Consider the following 18,525-nt stretch of genomic DNA (forward strand, 5'->3'; position numbering starts at 1 on the left):
GATGCACATAACTAAAGCGGAGAACAATTGTGCAGCACCCTCCATGGTCGTGACTTTAAGGGAATAGGAGACTAGGGGGCCTCTGAGGAGTTTGTTTTGAGGAAGTTTTCCTAAAACAGGTGGTGCTCTGCTCTGGGAAGGTAGGAAGAGGAAGGACAGTTCAAACGGGGAAATGAGGGGACAGTGCATCCCCACTTTGATGTCCAGCCATTCCTTTCCGTAGCATCTTACAGCTAAGAAAGGGTTCTGATCTGGCCCCTCTGGCCCTGGACACCCACGTTTTAAAGAAAATCCATGAGATGATGCCCAGGCGCTGCTGGGGGTTTCTGGTCACTGGGGCTGCCTGGGAATCAGTGCCGATGGGCCCCGGCATGGACTGGTTCCGTTCCAGGGGTTCTTGGTTAGCCTCCACGTGAACACTGCTCTTAGGAAGGTATGGTCCTTCTTTTGTAGATAATAAACTGCAGGCTCTGAGCGATTAACCCCCCAGCCAGTAAGTAACGGAATAGAGCTGGATTCAAAACCAGCTTTGTCTTTAGAGCTGGGACCTTTCCACACCCACCTCCTGTTTGAATCACCAATTCGTTTTGAAGACTGTGGGAGGTTACATGAATTTATTCTTTTTATCCTAGGTCCATGCTCTCTGTGAACTCATTTCGCAGCCTCAGTTCCTACATCTCTCATTTTCAGGAATGTCTTTTCTTTCCCATCTGTCTGCAATCTCAACAACAAAAAAATTCCGCTTATTTCCACATTTCGTCAGAGATTCTAAAACATTCTAAAAGCGGAAATCAATACATATGTTCATTACTATTGTTACTCTAGGGATCAAAATGTTCCTCTAATTTGGAGGCAAAGTGCAGAAACCTTTTTTTTTCAATGTATGTAGCACTTTGTAGCGTGGCCAGAATGCTTCCGAACGCTAGTGGAGGCAGAAAGGAGGGCTGGGGGCTTTGCAGCTTGACCTTGCCCCAATTCTGAGGTCACTCTGACACTGACAACCAGAGGCTCTGACACGGCAGAGCAGAGCTCACACCATGACCCACTCATTTTAATTTTTTTCCGGCAGAGTGGAGTTCACCATGAGGCTTAGTTCCTGCATATTCTTTTCACTGCTCCGTGCAACGACCTTTCTTCTGTGTATGAAAGTGTGTACGTCTTTTCAGTTTTATTCTCCACTCTCTTTTCCCTCCTGCATTCCAGTGCACCTTTTTTTTGTGCCCTTGCAAAATACGTACTGTTTGGAGTGCAGGCATTTTGAACTTATGCAAATAGTATTGATCATAAATGGCATTTTCTTATTTTTGACCCAGCGCTAGGTTTTAAGATCTATCCACGTTGTTATGTCTGTGGTCCTGGGCTTCCACCGGCTGTGTAGGACTCTGTGGCCTGCCCCCCTGCTTTGCCTCTACATTCTCCTCCAGCTCTGTGTGTCCCAGTGATTGCTATGCTGAGCAGTCTTCCTGGGACCAGCACATACTCTAGAGGGGAATTTCTGGGTCACAGTGGGTGTGTATGCTTAACGTTGATCCTGAAGACTTGCTCTCCAAGTGGCTGCACTGGTCAATTCCCACCAGCATCGCATGAGGAGCCCAAGCTTGTCTGATGGCATAATACGTGGTCTATTTTGTAAATGTTCTACCAGTGCTTGAAAAGAATGTGTGCTCTCGACTTGGTTTTTTTGGGGGAGGTATTGAGTGAGAGGGTTCAGAATCCTACACGCATGCGATAGTTCATACTTCGTAATTCTATTGTTTATATCTCTGATATCTCTGCTCATTTTTTGTTGTCTTGATGTTTCAAGTTCTGAGGTTTTGGTAAAATCTTATCTATAATTATTGATTTATTTCTCCCTCTAGTTCAGTCAATTGTTGCTTGACGTATTTTGTGGCTGATTGTTTACGTACATATGTGTTTATGATGATTACATGTTTTTGTCCTTTTTACATCATTCTTTTTTGTTGTTGTTCAATTTGTTTAAACAAAAACAAAAACTGATCACACATTTCTCCCACCTCCTATCCCCTGCTTCTGAAAACCACCAATCTGTTCTCTGTATCTATGAGCTTTTTTTAAAAAAAAAAAAATTATTTTTTTAGATGCCACATATAAGAGAGATAATATGGTATTTGTCTTTTTCTGTCTGACTTATTTCACTTAGCATAATGCCCTTGAGATCCATCCATGTTGTTGCAAATGGCAAGATTTCATTCTTTTTTATGGATGAATAATATTTCATTGTATATGTATATATACATACATATATATATTTTTTCATTCTTTTTTCATTCATCTATCAGTGGACACTTAGATTGTTTCCATATCTTGGCTATTGTAAACAATGCTGCAATGAACATGGCAGTGTATATACCTTTTTTTTTCTGGTGAGGAAGATTGGCCCTGAAGTAACATCTGTTGCCGATCCTCCTCTTTCCTTTTTTTTTACTTGAGGAAGATTCTTCCTGAGCTAACATCTGTGCCAGTCTTCCTCTATTTTTGTATGTGGGACTCCATCACAGCGTGGCTTGATGAGTGGTGTATAGGTCCACACCTGGGACTGAACCCACAAATCCTGGGCTGCCGAAGCGGAGTGTGCAAACTTAACCAATACACCACTGGACTGGCCCCCATATATCTTTTTGAGTTAGTGTTTTGTTTTCTTTTGGATAAATACCCAGAAGTGGAATAGCTGGGTCATATGCTAGTTCTATTTTTAATTTTTTGAGGAACCTTCCCCTCTGGTAACCACCAATCTAATCTCTGTGTCTATGTGTTTGTTTGTTGTTGTTTTTAGCTTCCACATATGGGTGAAATCATACAGTATTTGATTTTTCCCCGTATAACACTCACTTAGCATAATACCCTCAAGGTCCATCCCTGTAGTCACAACTGGCACGATTTTCTCTTTTTTATGGCCGAGTAATATTCCATTGTATATTTATACCACATCTTCTTTATCTGTTCATCCATTGATGGACACTTAGCTTGTTTCCAAGTCTTGGCTATTGTGAATAATGCTGCAGTGAACATAGGGGTGTAAATATCTTTTCAACTTAGTGTTTTTGTGTTCTTTGGGTAAATACTCAACAGTGGAATAGCTGGATCATATGGTATTTCTATTCTTAACTTTTTGAGGAATCTCCATACTGTTTTCCCTAATGGCTGCACCAGTTTGCACTCCCACCAGCAGTGTGTGAGGGTTCCCTTCTCTCCACATCATCTCCAACACTTGTTATTTCCTGTCTTATTAATTATAGCCATTCTGACAGGTGTGAGGTGATATCTTACTGTGGTTTTGATTTGCATTTCCCTAATAATTAGCGATGTTGAACATTAAGGAGGTGGGCCCAGCTGCCTCTTGCCTCTCTGAGATGTGTTCAGAGGTTAGTAAGTGAGTCATTTTACCAATGGACTATGCACTTTTTTCTGGTGTTTCTGTGTTGGTTTCCAGCATGAGTGAATCTGTGTGTAGGCCCTTTAAGAGCAGGTGTTTCTCTCACTGAAGTCTGATAGTTTTTCTGGAGGTATTCCCCATCGGTTTTCAAAGCTAGCAAAGCCTGGTATTATGGGATCTCGTCTGGGTTGTGCTGAATTGAAAGGCTGGGATGCCTCATGTGGCATAGATCTCCTGCTGGGATCCTCCCACTGCCCTGGGAAAAGCTTCACACCTTTGAGATTGTTCCCAGCTGTGAACCCCTGCTGCTAGGATGTGGTTTTTTCCTCAGCGGGGTGTATTTCTGCCTCTTCCACCCCCATCAGTGTCATCCCTTGTTGTGGCGGTTCTTTTAATCCAGTTTCCAGATATCTCTCAGAGGAAGTTTTCCACAGGGGGTTGTGGATTTGTTGTGTTCATAGCAGGAGGTGACTTCAGAGTCTTCCTGTACTGCTGTCTTCCCAGCAGCCCCCGTTAGGTCTTTCTGAAAAATACAACCAAGAGTCTCTGTCTTCCAGCAGTAAATTTAATAATTAACCTTTCTTTTGGTCAATTACTGTCATATTATGACTAGTTTCTGCCATCTATTTATTTTTCGTACTTGCGATATTTTTAGGGGGACTTTCTATAATATTTTTCTCCTTTTCCGCTTTCCATTGGAAAGATGGAATTTTCTTCTAGTTCAAAAATTATAATTCTAATTTTGTTCTCGTGGTGGCTGCCCTTATCACCCATGTTTATTCCTCCCTGTAGCCTTTTTTGTTTTTTTTTGGTGAAGAAGATTGCCCCTGAGCTAACATCTGTTGCCTATCTTCCTCTTTTTGCTTGAGGAAGATTGGCCCTGAGCTAACATCTGTGCCAGTCTTCCTCCATTTTATATGTGGCATGTCACCACAGCATGGGTTGATGAGCAGTTTTAGGTCCATGCCTGGGATCCGAACCCACAAATCTTGGGCCACTGAATCAGAGCACATGAACTCAACCACTACACCACTGGGCCAGCCCCCCTGTAGACTTTTTTAAACTTATCAATTTTTGTACAAGCTCAGTACTTGAACAGGCTTTCGTCTTTCTTTTGTCACCATTCCCACATCTCCCCATTCCGCCCTGGCTTGGTGGCCTCCACCATCATTTAATATTCCAGCTCTAGGTTGTAATGGTGTATTTCTTCTATTTTTTCCCCTTTGGTCCTAATAAATTATAAACATTACCAAGTATTTGATCACCCCTATACTTCTGTGTCCCTTGCTGCATTTCCTAGATTCGTTTATCTTCTTATTTGGGTCCTTCCACTTAGAGTATTTTCAATGTAGGACTCTGCGGGTAAATCTCTAAGTTCTTTTTTTATGCCTGAGAACACGTTTGTTATTCTCTCAAATGCCTTTTGGATGTGGAATGGCATCCATGGAGCATTGCTGGATTGAATATTTTGGCCCTAGTTTCTGAGTCATTGGCTAGGAGTCCTGAAATGGTTTTCTTTTCTTCCACCAAATTAATTTGGCAGTGGTGCGCTGGTAAGCTGTTTGTCTGGAGGGGAAAAAAAAGCCCATATTTGTAGTTTGCTGATTTCTGTGGTGTAAATACTGCCACCGTGGCTGATTTCAAGCTCTCAGTGAGATGTCACTGAATGGTGCTGGGAGAGACGTGCTCACTTGCATGATCACTTCTCAGGAGCTGGTGTGAGCTGCTCCCGCTCTCCTCTGTTGACACCTAATTGAAGTGCTGGAGTAGACTGACTACTTTGAAATCCTATGGACATTGTACATTTTCATAAGTCAAATTCTTTTATCCCATCTATTTCCTCCTTGCTTGGTGTCCTGTGCCAACTCAATTTGCTTTACAGGTGAGGATATTGAAATACTTAGAACAGCTGAAGGGATTTGTTAATGGTCAATAATCAGAACGGCATGTCCGTAGAGGGTTTCCTGCTCTTAATAAAACCAGATTATAACACTTCGGTGGAAAATGCACGAAAAGCGGTATTTTAATAGTTCTATGTCATCACTTAGAGGTTCTGGGGCAGCTGAGTGAGCTGTGAGCATAAACAGCTTTCTGGTGAAACTCCTGGATGCTTAATCTTCAGAGACCCTTAACTCCATGGTCATTAAAATACAACCTGAGACCTTCTTGGCCTCCAGGTGTGATCACAAACTCAGAGGTAGCCTCTGGAGTGTGACTCGTTCCCTCTCTGATGGGGAGGATTTGTTTCCAGCGAGAAGTGTTCATTTTCCTGGAGAAGTCATAATTGGCTAGATATGACCTGGATCTGGGGGAGAGAGAGCAGCCCAAGGCTCTGGGGCTGGCAGAGGATGGCTGGGATCTCAGGCCAGACAGAGAAAGGAAAAGATAAAAGCAGACACTAACTTTTTCTAAATGATGGATTTTGGTCAAATAGAATTCTTTCCTTGAAGCTGCATTTAGAGAGGGTCTGTCCTCCTTGCCCTGTCTCCTGTCCTCACCCCGTCAGGCTAAACTGGAAGAGTGTGAGAGGGGATGGGCCCCATCAAGGCTCTGTAAGAGGTTCATTTGCCCTCCTCTGGGGGAAGGGTGGGAAGGCTGAGCCACGTGGCTTCCCACAAAGGGGTCCTGTGGTTTAGGAGCTCAATGCTATAACCAGAGTAACCAAATAATAAGAGTTATTGGCCATTCAAGACAGACTGGATTTGTAATTTTGGGGTGCAAGACTATCCCCTAAAAAGTGAGATGGGTTGTCGACAGCCTGCATTTCAACTCAAACAGAAAACAACGACCCTGGTTATTTCTGTATTATTCCCGTTGTCAGCAAATCAAACCCTCTTCTGATAATTTTTAACCCATGCACATCTCTTTTCAGACACAAGCTTGGCTGTGGAAAACCCCTCCAGTGGGCCATGTGTGAACAATGCAGGTGAGCCCCATTTTAAGAAAACCCTGACACCAACTTGCAAACTTAACCGTTTAATGAGAGTATGTTTATGAATACTACAAAAGCAGATACATTTGTTTAAAATACGATTTGAATGTTGAAAAAAGATCATTTGTCATCTTATGACATTTCCAGAGATATTTCTGTTATGTAAAAGAAGGCATGTGGCATTTCCAGTGAATTTAGGCTTCTAACCCCAAGTCTGGAGAACATCTTCTCATGATTCCAGAATCAATCTCCATAGAACATTAAAATTGTCCTGCCTCTTCTTCAGTAACCTTTCCATCTTTTACTTAACTCAAAGTAGTTACTTGTTGGCCATGCTGATTTTGTCAGTTTCCAGGAAAGAGCGAAGAATCAGCACTTCTGAGGTAGAAGGGACCACAGAGTCCCTCCCCGTCGTGAAACCAATAACAAATTGAGGCTGGGAGCAGGGACGGACTCAACTGAGTGGTGGGAATTCATTATTGGCAGAGCTGGGGCAGACCAGCCTGTTGCTTTTCAAGCTAATGCACATTTCAGGACGCTGGGCATTGCTACATTAAATGACTGAGTTGCATGACCACGTCAGCAATCTCTCTCCCCTCTTTGGTGGGTTCTCTCTAGGGATGTGGCTTAGTTTGCAGAAGAGGGCAAGTTCCCCGCAAAGGGAGCTCTTATGGAGTGAGCTATAGGTATCAAGTCTCAACTAAGCCTATCTTTGACAAGTATTGTGCATCTTAGAACAGAGAGGTTCCTAAGTGGTGACTACACACAAATTTCCCTGTGCGTGGGAATAACTAGGGTGTAAGCTTGTTTAGAGGGAGAATCACAGAATAGATAGAAGGAGAGGTTAAGTGGCCTTCAGCCTGGTGACCTGGATAACCTATTGAAGGCTGAGTTTACAGTGACATATTTTGGAAAGGGCAACTTAGGAGACATCGTAGGCCTGGTACTTTGCTATGGTCGATGGTCTTCTGTTTTTCTCCTGGGACAGGTAGTAGGTTCGGTTGGCTTCTGGGTAGGTGACTTTGCTGAGTGGAAGCTTGTAGATGGCAGAGTTGTTGGTTGTCAGGAGCAGGAAGGTGAGTGCTGAGAGGCAGAAGGGCCAGGTGCAGGGGGGTAATCCAAACTGGGGGGAAGGGAGAACACAAGAGAAGCCTTGGTCACCAGATGCTTGTGCCTGTTTCATTGGCTCTTTTATCAGCCCTGGAGAGAGGAGGGGGCTCTTTGCGGGCATTGGTAGGAATAACACTGAATTCATGACCAATGTAAATAAAATCTTGCCAGCGTTATCAGCGTGCACTGTAATGGGTGAACACACAATCTTCAAAATGCAGCCATTGGAACCCTATTATAATATCCCTTTATGTAGGAGACATGTTTTTTCTTGGGGTGTCTGGCCAGGCTTCACCTCCAGCTCTAGGAACTATGGCCATTCCCTGCCGTCTCCCATAGCCCCTGTTGAAGGGATGGCTTTGGCAGCCATTTTGTAGTTCAAGTTCCCTTTTTTCCTTCAGTCACAGCTGACTGGACTAGAGTGAGGCCCCTGACTCAAATGCAGCTTCCCATAGGGAGATGACCCAGGAATAGAATCCATCTCTGGAGAATTTGAACTCAGAGGTGCAAAGACTGCATCCAGAGGCTCTTGATTTGAAAGGACTAGAGAGCCAATGAGCGCTGGCTGGCCATTTGGTGGCTGTGTGCAGCAGAAGGAACCCGTCACAGAGGGTCGCAGGGAAATAGAGCAGACGTCTGGAGAGAGGCGGAGATGTGAATCCTAGACCCAGGGAGCTGGAGGTGGAGAGTGGCTACCTCTCTTCTCAAGAGCTTCCCCATTCCCAGCTCCTTTTCTCATGTTGTTGCCCTGTTTTTTATTCCTTAAGATGCCCTGGGGTTTTTTTAATACCCCTCTACACTCTTCATTTGAGATAAGTGGATAGCTTGTTAGCAAAGAGCCTACAAATTCAGCTCCCAGGCAGAATCAGTCATGCCCCCTCACCACCAAACATCATTTTATTACGAGTAGTAAAAATCTCAGGTAATACCATGGAGGCAACGATGCCAGTCATGTGCCTTCACAGATGGCACTGTTGGGTGGGACGGGACGTGGGGAAGAACAGTGACAGACTAGCATCAGAACTGTGTTGTAAGGAATACACATGAATGATGAATTCCACTCAGTGAGACTCTCCAAAGCCCTGCCAAGACCAAACAAGGTGATTCGGGAAATATCCCTTTCCAGTCCTGTAGTGGAACAGATGTGGCTCTGGAGTTCCACAGACCCAGTTCCCAGTCTCAGCTCTGATCCCCTTGTTGTAGTCGTTCCATCTTTCTGAGATCTATTTCCTTAACAGCAAAACAGGGATAGTAATACCTACTCAGAGAGTTAGTGGCTAATGCCTACTGAGTGCTGAGTGCTCAGTCAATGGTCCTCAGTACGTGGTCATCATCGTCAAGTAGAGGGTGGCATTGTTGAAGACATGGGGCTGCACACACGTGTGCCAGTCAGAAAGCGAAAGAGTGCAGCCCCTAAGTGCTGTCTTCTGTGGACAGCTGGGATGGTCTCACAGGCATCAGTCAACATTTTTATATCCTGTTCCTCAAGGAGATTGGAAATTCCTTCAGTGTGAGTTAAGAGCCTGTACTTTTCGTCTCCCTGAGAGTGGCCAGCACAGTGTCTTAAACATAGTAGGCACACAGAAAGCAAACTTAATTTGGTTTGAAAAATGTGTAACTTGAGTGGTATAACCTGTAACTTCTCTGTGCACAGAGGAAAGGGCCGGTCACCCTGTGAATGCCTGTGATCAGGAACCAAAGCCTCCTGTTTCATAGCCCTTCCAGGACCTTGTCGAAGGAAGGCACGCGACACGTATTGATCGGCTGGATGACTGGGTGAGAGGATGGGTGCAAGAAGAGATGGGAAAGCCCAGGGCAGACAGGAGCCACAGCAGCCATGCTGCATACTCTTGTCTCCTGGCAGTGCTTCTGATGGGGCTGTTCAGCCCCAGCTCTAATATTCCCCATGGTAGGGGAGGGGGTGCTCATTGCCTTAGGGTTTCATTCATTTAGCATTTCTTGAGCACCTCCTATGTGCTGGATGCTGTAATAGGTACTAGAGATAAAGATAAGAATACAACTGGGCCCCTGTTCTGAAGGTGGGCTGAAGGTGGAAGAGGACCGACGTGTCCTAGACTCATTGCAATATTGTATGATAAGTGTTGCAGCAGATGCACGTGCAAAATGTGATGGGGCCCAGAGGAGCGACTTGGTCCATCGGGGGACACCCGATGGCATCAGGGGATGCCAATTCTATTGCTTAGAAAATTCCTTCCTACGCTAAGTCTAAACTGTTCAATTTCACTAGGAGTGAAGGAGGGATTTAGACTGCGGTGAGTTGAAGGCCCGACTCCATCCGCACCTGCCAGACCAGCGGGACTTTTCCTGGCTGCCTATGTGAGTATGAGATGTGCCCTTGAACCCATCTCCAAGGGGAGGCATGGGCTGCAGGCTGAGCCCTGAGTGCTCTTTGCTGGGGCCTGGGCCCCTCTCAGTGTATGTGGGGGGCTGGGAGTGGCCATACAGCTCCTTCCGACCTTACAACCCACCCCACACTGGGGCTCAGACAAAGAAGGGGTTCTCGGACTACTGCACATGCCCACAGCCGCCAGCTCTGGCTTCCCTCTGGCACAGCTGGGGCTTAGCTCCCTGTCTTCCCTGGAGCCTTCCCTCGTGACTCCTGACTCTGTGCTACTTGCTATGGGACAAACGAAGATGTACACCGGCCCACAAGCTTGTTGGGCAGACAATCTATAAACATACAAAAAAATAGTAAATAATAAACACTTAAAACTAGTTCTAGAGGATGATACAGTTGACAGGAGTTTGATTTACAAGGTAATGCTCTTCAAATTGTCTTTCTATGAGGAGCACCATTTGTCCACTGAGAATGAGATTTGATTGACCAACAGTTGACATTTAAACATTTGAGTCCCAGCTCCTTTAGTCTAGTGGGTGCTGAGGTGAGAAGTGTGATTTGAGACAAGAGGGGTGAATCGGGGAAGGCTTCCTGGAGGAGGGGTATGTGTCGGCTTTGGGGAGCTGAGAGAACACCAGTAAGGGTGCTGTGGCATGTTCTTAGCCCATGTTGACTCACCACAGATAGCATGTTGGCCAGGGCAGCACCCAGGTAGGCTGCAAACAGTGCTGGAAAAAGAACCAAGAAACAGCCCAGTGACTAACAGCATCTCAATCTTCATCTACAACTTCTCTCCCCATAGATTTTATGCCAGAAACGCTCTCTCTTAGATTTAAAAAAAAATTGAAATATGTTTCTATTGCTTGGCAGTTTTGGAAAGTGTGACATTCCACGCAAATGCCGGCACAGCTAAGGCAGCAGATGAACTCAGTTAAAAAGGGCCAGAATCGAGTGGTAACAGTTCTCTTGGGTCCCACCACCTTGCATTCTAGCAAAGGAACATTTAGCAGCATAAACCATAAATGAAAATTTTACTATACAGCCAAGGCAAGTGAATCCCAGACCCCCCCCTGGAATATTTCATCACAAGTTATTAACATAATATGAGTTTCCAGGGAGGAGCAATGTTCTGCATGCTTGAGGAAGACCAAAGATGCCTACTGCCTGGTCTTCTAGGCTCTGCGTGTGGAAGGCACTGATCAGGCTGGCCCCTGGGAAGAGCCAAGTGCAGCCTGGAGGTTCTGTGAAAACGGGCCAGTATAAGTGGGCTTTGCTTCTGAACCCTCAATTTCTCAACTGAAAGCAGCCTGACTGTCCCCAGCATATTAACAACTGCAAGCTTTTATTAGAGAGTTACTGAGCGCACAGCTGGTGGTAGGCCCAGCATCTCTCAGCATTCCTTCAACGTAAGGACTATTTGAAGGGCCTATGGTCAATGTCTGGGTGCTTAAGGTTAATTGGGACATCTGATGTAAATCGCCCAATTCCAGATATAAAGATCAATTTGCATGAGGGTTACTCTACCAGTTAGTTTCAATCACGGGGAAATTAGCAATCACAGAGACAGCCCACGAACACCAACCAAACACCATCTAAAAGATCTGTTTCATGTGGCCGAACACTTAAAAATGGTTTTTAATGTATTAATCACTAAACAACCATTCAGAACAGTTTTAAATAAAAGCCCTTTTATAAAGCAAGCAATTCCTCATATTTGTCTTTGGAGGATCAGCAGAATTTTCTCAGGATGGTTGTCCTTGCGGGGACAGACACCGGCATCACCCGAGGCAGGACGAGAATCCCGCGGGCAGCACCTACCGCAGGCGATGGCGAGGAGGTGCGTCTGCCAGGTGATGACGTAGAACATGCCGCCGATGGCGATGCAGGCCAGCGTGCTGTTGAAGCCGCACAGGCCGAAGTAGATGGAGTCGAAAGGCGTGGCGATAGCGAGCGCTGCGAGAGAGGCATGCGTCAGCGCTGAAACCCGCCACGGTCCTCAAAGCCCAGACTAGTTACCCTGTTAGGTGTTTATACTAAAGCACTTCTGATTCAATTCAGTGAAAAAACACCTGAAGGAATCAAATGGCCACAGAGCCACATGAATGTTAGGGGCTAAGCTGTTATGGGTAGAAGAGACCCTTTGAGTAAGGTATCTGAAGTCTGATTTAAACGGTCCAGGGAAGGTCTTTCCCCTGTTAGATAAAGAGGACCTCTCCTTCTTCATGGATATCTTAATGTTCTCTAATGGAGACCAAATCCTTCTTATCATGATTAGAGATGAGACTCAAAATACAAACATGCATAGAAGAAACCCCTCCTCAACTTTAAATTTATACTAAAGTGTAAATGACTAATATCAAAGCCTGTCTTCAGGACTGCTTTTGCTCAGGGGAGCCTGAGGGCACTGGCATCAAAAATGGAAAAACACGGTACAAGGGAAGGAGGGAAAGTTTACAGGAATAAGCAGGTGGAGCATTGAAGACACAGGACGATATTTTCTTTGGAGCTGGCCCCAGGCACTAACATCCTTACGGCTCATTAATAAGGGAGCAGTGATGACACTAACCTGCTAACATCCCTATGGTGGATCCGATTGCAGCGTGCAAGCAAATAAGAGGTGAAGATATGAGCAAAGCTAAGAGGAAAATGCCTCCAGTCCAGGGGTTATCGCAGCCATACACTTGGCCGATTCCAACAGGGATGGCTCGCAAAAGCTGTAGGTACAACAGGATCACACGTGATTATAAAGGCAAGAGAGACAACTTGAACCTTGGCTGGAAACGATGTGGTGCCAACCGGTCCACGCTAACATTTTGCTACCGGTTTCCAAGATATTTTTATTCAAATAAGTTGACTCTAAAAGGTAGACAAGCTTTATTGTTTTAATCTTGAGTTCTTAGAACCCTAAGGGCTTGGGCTGTTAAGTTTCCTTTATTGGAAGCGTGAATGTGAGGCACAAAACCACCAGTGAAGAGAAACTGAAAACTCTTCAAATGAGGGTGTTATTCGTTAGGAAAGTAATAGATGTCTGATCAAAGTTGGGCTTTGAAAACGTTCTTGTAACATCTTTTGAAAGGCTGAAAAGATAACTGGGAGGCTAAATATCAGATGGAGGCATGGTCCTCTGCATTTGCAAGAACAACGTGTCTGGGCTGTGGTCATGTGAGTCCGGTCTGGTTGAGCAATTGAACTAGAATCTGCAGAAAAGCCCCTGAAAAGGTGGTGTCATCATCACATCTGCCTTTTGGTGGATAAACCCAGCAAATGGTGACTGATGGATGAGCATGGCCTGAGCCAGGCCTCCATGCATCTCAGGAGCAGCGGCCTGACTATGAGAGAAGAAGGCGGTGAGGAGACCAGGGTCCAATGTCCTGTGGGCACTTGCACGTGTGCTCTGGAGTTTGGGAAAAGGATCCTGCGCATGCAGGCTTCCCCCGTGACTGGGTTTGGGCCCTGTGGTTTGGAAGCCTGGCCAGAGGCCCTTGAGCTAGGAAACTGCTCCAGGGAGGCAGCTCTGGGCGGTCCTGGGATGCACTGGGGTCGTCTCACCCTTTGGGCAGAGAGCTGAGGAGAAGCAGAGTCCTGGGGCCAGTGTGTGCATATATTAGGATAAGGCAGTTCTCCTCTCAGCCCACATCCTCTGAGAGGACTCGGCTCCCTGAGGGTGTCAAGGGAAGGAGATCCTGGAGCTCAAGGGCCCTCACGCTGTGGTGAGAGTGTGCGGGCCAGGAGGACCCTATAGAAGCTGGTGGGTGGGTCTAGTGGGCTAACCCTCTGGGCTCAGTCTCTTGTGACCCCAGGACAGAGAACAGGATGGGCACTCTGGTGTCACCATGTGGGGGAAAGACAGGACAGGTGAGTGAGTTATTTTTTTTGGTGAGGGAGATTGGCCCTGAGCCAACATCTATTGCCAATCTTCCTCTTTTTGCTTGAGGAAGATTGTCACTGAGCTAACATCTGCACCAATCTTCCTCCATTTTTGCATGTGGGACGCTGCCACAGCATGGCTTGATGAATGGTGTGTAGGTCCATGCCCAGGATCCGAACCTGTGAACCCTGGGCCGCCAAAGCGGATCACGCGAACCCAACCACTACACCACTGGGCCAACCCCAGCGAGTGAGTTTTATATAGAGGCAGTGGTGCTCAGTAAGTTAGTCCCCTGCTGGCCCTGTCCTCCAAGGGGGGCCCTTCAGTGACCACAACGGCAGAGGAACACACGGAGACTCAAAATTGTTGAGATTTTTAGACCCTCTCTCTGACAGTTACCACCTGTTTCCCCCAAACTTAAAGCTGTAATTACGATGGTCAAAAAGACAAAACTTATTAATCATTACCATAATCCATTCAATTAGCCAGAAAATTATTTCTTAAAGGACAACCACCAAAAATTGAACTTTTCTTTCCTGAAACTCTGGGTGCTGAAATATTTGCACAGGATTCTCCAATTTTTTTTTTAATTTCTACAAAATTCCTAGATAACTTTTCAATGGAAAATGTAGCATGGAGAATGCAAAACATCTTAAACTTGCCTTTTCTAATATCATCTCCCCATAGCGTACCAATTAGAGCAATTTTGCCTTTGAAAGATATTGATTGGATAAATACCGTGAAAGGGAGCCCTAAGGAGCTGAACTGCCAATGCGGCCCCTCTTCTTGCCTCTGGCTCTTCCAGGTCCTCACACACACACATAAATCAACAAGGAAGGGGCTAACGCCAACATTTCTTTCTCTTCCTAAATAGTAATGCTTCTTAGTCAAATGCAGGCCTCTTTCTACTCTGCCATGCTGTTGCATACTACGCAATGCTGAGAGAAACCGGGCATCATTATTTCTGAAAGTTCCTTCAATAAGCCCAAGTGGCTTTGTGGTTAGATGATGAATCGTCGATAATGAAGTTTCAGAGTGAGGCCCGTGGGGTCGTTCAGTGTAACGGAAAGGAGGAAGGCCTCAGAGAGAACGTGTCCCCTTAGATAAGACAGCTAATGGGCACGTTTCTCCATGCCGGTTTAATGCTTTTAGTCTAGCTTCTTATTAAGTATCTTGGCAGATTTCCAGAGGCCAGCATTCTATACAGAATACTTGTAAAAAACTTTAAAAGCTCTGTCATATATGTATTTCTTAAAGGAGGAACACCTGTGCTTTAAAGTGTGAGCACGCCTCAGCGAGGGGAATGGAAAGCTATGGAGGTTGGAGCAGAGACTTCTCAAGCCAGGAGATGGTAGTGTGATGTGTGTGTCTTTAATGATTTAGCGAGACTGAATGAAAGAAAATACACAGCATAAGCTGGATTGAAACTGGAAGAAAGCATCAAAAAGACTTTAAAAAAAGAAGGAAAAGAGAAAGAACCCAGGTTAGAAGTCAGGAAGCTGGAGTTTTAGGCTTAATTTTGCTCTCCGCTGATGGCTCTGTGACCTCAGGAACATTTCTCAACCTGGCCTCGGTTTCTTCCTCTGTGCTATGATGAGGGGACCAGAAATGGCCCTTTTAGCTCTTAGAAAGAGAAAAGGATGGTGGTTCACGTGGTGCTGTGCATAGAGTGCCTTGCACTATATAATAGTAGTTATTACTCTTGGGTGTTTCTGATGTGCAAAATAAATAAATGCCACCTTAAAACATGGAGTTTGGACAGACGCTGCCCTTCCACCTTCCATGATACCTACCAAGGGCACCTGGACCTCCGACCAGGTGATGTTGGGCACGGAGGATGCAGGCTGCAGCAGTGTCGTGGGGAAGAAGAGGTTGTAGTGGCCTGTGGCCGCCAGGTATAGGGTCACAGCGATGTTGAAGGGCAGTGTGAAGACCGGGAGGTCCCACTTGCTGAAGATGGTGCCCAGGGCACTGGAGAGGATGGGGCTGAGGCAGAAGCACAGAGATGTTGTTTAAGAGCCCCCTGGCCCTGACACTAGACTGAGTGGGAACAGGGGGCTCCCTGTACCCTCCTGGGGAAAAGTGGCCCACCAGGCACCCTCTCCGAGCCTGCCTGGCCTGAGCAGGTCTTTCTCTGGCTCTCCCGCCTGTGCCCAGCACGGCAACAGGGTGAATGCCCAGGCTCAGAACTTCAGAAGGCGGGCTTTCTGGGGGGAGTTGTAAGGCAGGGAGTCAGAACTCCCTTGAAGAGTCATACAGCTTCATCCCCAGGCATGAGGAGAGAGGACAGGCTGGGGGAGTGATGGGGAGGGAGTCACATCCATTCATTCAACAAGTGTTTGTTGAGCAAGCCGAGAGCCCCGAGCCTCATGGCCAGAGCGCCCCACAATGTCTGGAGGTGAGGGAGGAGCGGGGCCCTGGCACGCTGAGTGCTCTGCCTGGTGGCTGGGCCTTCAGCCTACACTGGGAGGTTGTCCTGGTCTGGTCAGGGGTCCCAAGGACAAGGAAAAGCTGGGACGGGGGGGCAGGAGGAATGAGATTTCCAGAAACCCATACGACCCCGTGGTGTGGCTCTTAACCTATGTGGGCCTCCATGTCTGTCCCTGTGCTCCAGCAGGGTAGGACCAGAAACCCTTTCAGATGTTAAAAATGAAGAGTCAAGGATGGTAGGTAACGAGATACAGTATATATATCACCTGGCATGGTGCTGTCACTGTCTAACCTGAGTAATTATTTCCAGTGGATATTTCTGTTGTGCAAGCTAAGTAAATGCCCCCTTAAATTCGAGTTTAGACAGACAGCCATGGAGCTGGGATAAAAAGATTGGCAGCCCTTGATCTGCACCCACAGCCTCAGAAGCAAACTTACCACGACATGGACATAATGATGACGGGGAGCAAAAGCCACCAGTAATAGTCGCCTTTGTCTGAGAACACAGCCATCAGCAGCCCCACCAGCACCCCGTTGTAGCCATGAAGTCCTGCCGCGATGGCTGACCTGGGGGGAGAGAGGGGTGGGCTGGTGAAGTGGGGGCTTCCCCTTGGCCTAATGCAGGGGCGCTGCCTTCTTGATTTTCCTTCTGAGTCAGACTTTTCTCGACAGGGTCCTGACTACACACACCTTCAAACAGATGGCCCCTCTGGGCATGGGGAGCAAAGACATCAACCTGTCATATTCCCGGAGACAATATGGAGCTATTACAAAATAATTATGGAACGGTTGCTTTTAGTTATGTGTCCTTATTTGGAGGAGTTTCTGAGGTGGGAGCCAAGCAGGAAGAGGATTGGGAAGGTGGCGATGGGTCCACACAGGGAGTGACCTCTGGCCTCACACTCAGACGCTGGGTCTCCTGGCACTTACTTGTCCTGACTCAGGATGAGGGCTGTCAAAGTGGACACAACAGTGCCCAAGCAGCCCGAGATGGCCCACCAGGGGTTCTGGATGAAGAGGCCGAGGACGATGAGGATTCCGCTGAGGGGGTTGTTCACAAACATCACCTGGGATGTGCCCCGGAGGACCCAGTCGAGGAACTGGAACACTGGGGATTTGTCTGAAAGGGAGCAGGGGCAGGGAGTCAGTCAGTGCTCAGGGGCAATGGCCCCAGGTGATGCCCCTGTGGGCCGGCCTGAGGTGTGAGGGAATGTCCACATCCGAGGCGGTTTTGCAGGAAGCCAGCCTCCTGCTGCCACCTGCCACAGAAGAGGGTAAACCAAGAACTGAGAGGGCATTTGACTGCCCAGAAAACTCTTCAGCTCCATTGCCAGCTCATTGTGGTCTTTAGGTTGTTTTTCAAACCTGAGCTGTCTGTGCCCTCATGAGAGTGGCGTGAATTTTCTAGAAGGTGGATCCAGAAAGAAAACCCTCTTGCTGTGTAGAGGGCATTCACACCCATGACCTGAGCTCTGGAGAGATTGCTAAAGAGAATTTACCGGAATAGTAGACTCAGTTCTCCCACAAGCCATTCACAGGCAGGCATTTTTTTCTAGAACACTGGCTCTAGAATCCCAGGGCTAAAATGCCTGACTGCAACGCTCTGATGGATATTTGAGAAAGCAAACTCTTACGTTCAGAAACGAGAGCCCACACACTTACACGTATCATATTTACATCCCAAGAGACTGTAGGTTTGTCTTAACAGCGAAACTCCTATCTTTGAAAGACCATTGAAGCAGAACTCAGTCTGGTCTGCAGAGAACTCTGGCAATGTGTTTCCTGAGGGACAATGGGATGTGACCTTTCTAGGGGGTCAGGGGCTGCTCTCACGGGACCTCTACCTTTAAGTCCTTCTCCGCACTCTTTCATCTCTCCTGTGATGTAACTGAAGGCTTTGCTGATCCTTTTCCCACTCGCAGCCATGGAACTCCGAATCCAGGAGGTCTTGGAAGTGTCCGTTTCCACCTTTATTTCAGAGCTCTCCTCCATGGTGTCCAGATCCTGTCCCGGGACAAGAGACGGGCAAGAAGCTCCCACATTCTGTGCTTCTCACACTGAGAAGTGACGTTTGTGCTCGCTCAGGGACCAAGCTAAGATTTTCATTTGGTATTTAGTGAAATTGCTATTTACTCATCTCTGTGTTTCTAATGACTACAATATCTTTAGTTGGACATGTTACCTCACTTAATTTGGGCAACAACCTTGCAGTAAACAAGGCAATATCTTTATCCTCATCCTGCAGATGAAAGCTCAGGCAAGGATGGAGAGGGTCTCATTTGCAAAGGTCAAGGTCAAATAGTAGAATTGAGATTTAACCACAGATCTTTGGATTCTTTTTTCAAACCATTACTTCCACTGTACCACACTCGTTCCTGAAGAAATTACCCCTCCTCCCCAGCATGTCTAGTGTTTAAAATTTATCTGTGCAT

The 18,525-nt window shown here is 46.5% G+C and overlaps 1 protein-coding gene across 8 annotated transcripts in view; it reads right to left on the minus strand.

The window, feature by feature from the left end:
* Window positions 1-6,354: 6,354 nt before the first annotated feature.
* The window catches only part of SLC14A2 (solute carrier family 14 member 2), a 442,098-nt gene continuing 429,927 nt past the window's right edge, over window positions 6,355-18,525 (minus strand). For all 8 annotated transcript variants that reach the window (XM_014857279.3, XM_070513124.1, XM_070513125.1 and 5 more), the window contains 8 exons: window positions 17,938-18,097; window positions 17,024-17,213; window positions 16,532-16,660; window positions 15,457-15,649; window positions 12,362-12,509; window positions 11,614-11,748; window positions 10,474-10,523; window positions 6,355-7,449 (listed from right to left, as the gene is read on the minus strand). In XM_014857279.3, the coding sequence (XP_014712765.3) occupies window positions 7,249-7,449; window positions 10,474-10,523; window positions 11,614-11,748; window positions 12,362-12,509; window positions 15,457-15,649; window positions 16,532-16,660; window positions 17,024-17,213; window positions 17,938-18,097 (1,206 nt within the window). In that variant the 3' untranslated portion in view covers window positions 6,355-7,248. The remainder of the gene's footprint in view (window positions 7,450-10,473; window positions 10,524-11,613; window positions 11,749-12,361; window positions 12,510-15,456; window positions 15,650-16,531; window positions 16,661-17,023; window positions 17,214-17,937; window positions 18,098-18,525) is intronic.

The sequence above is a fragment of the Equus asinus genome, chromosome 7 (genome assembly GCF_041296235.1).
Source record: "Equus asinus isolate D_3611 breed Donkey chromosome 7, EquAss-T2T_v2, whole genome shotgun sequence".
In the NCBI taxonomy this organism is placed as follows: domain Eukaryota; kingdom Metazoa; phylum Chordata; class Mammalia; order Perissodactyla; family Equidae; genus Equus; species Equus asinus.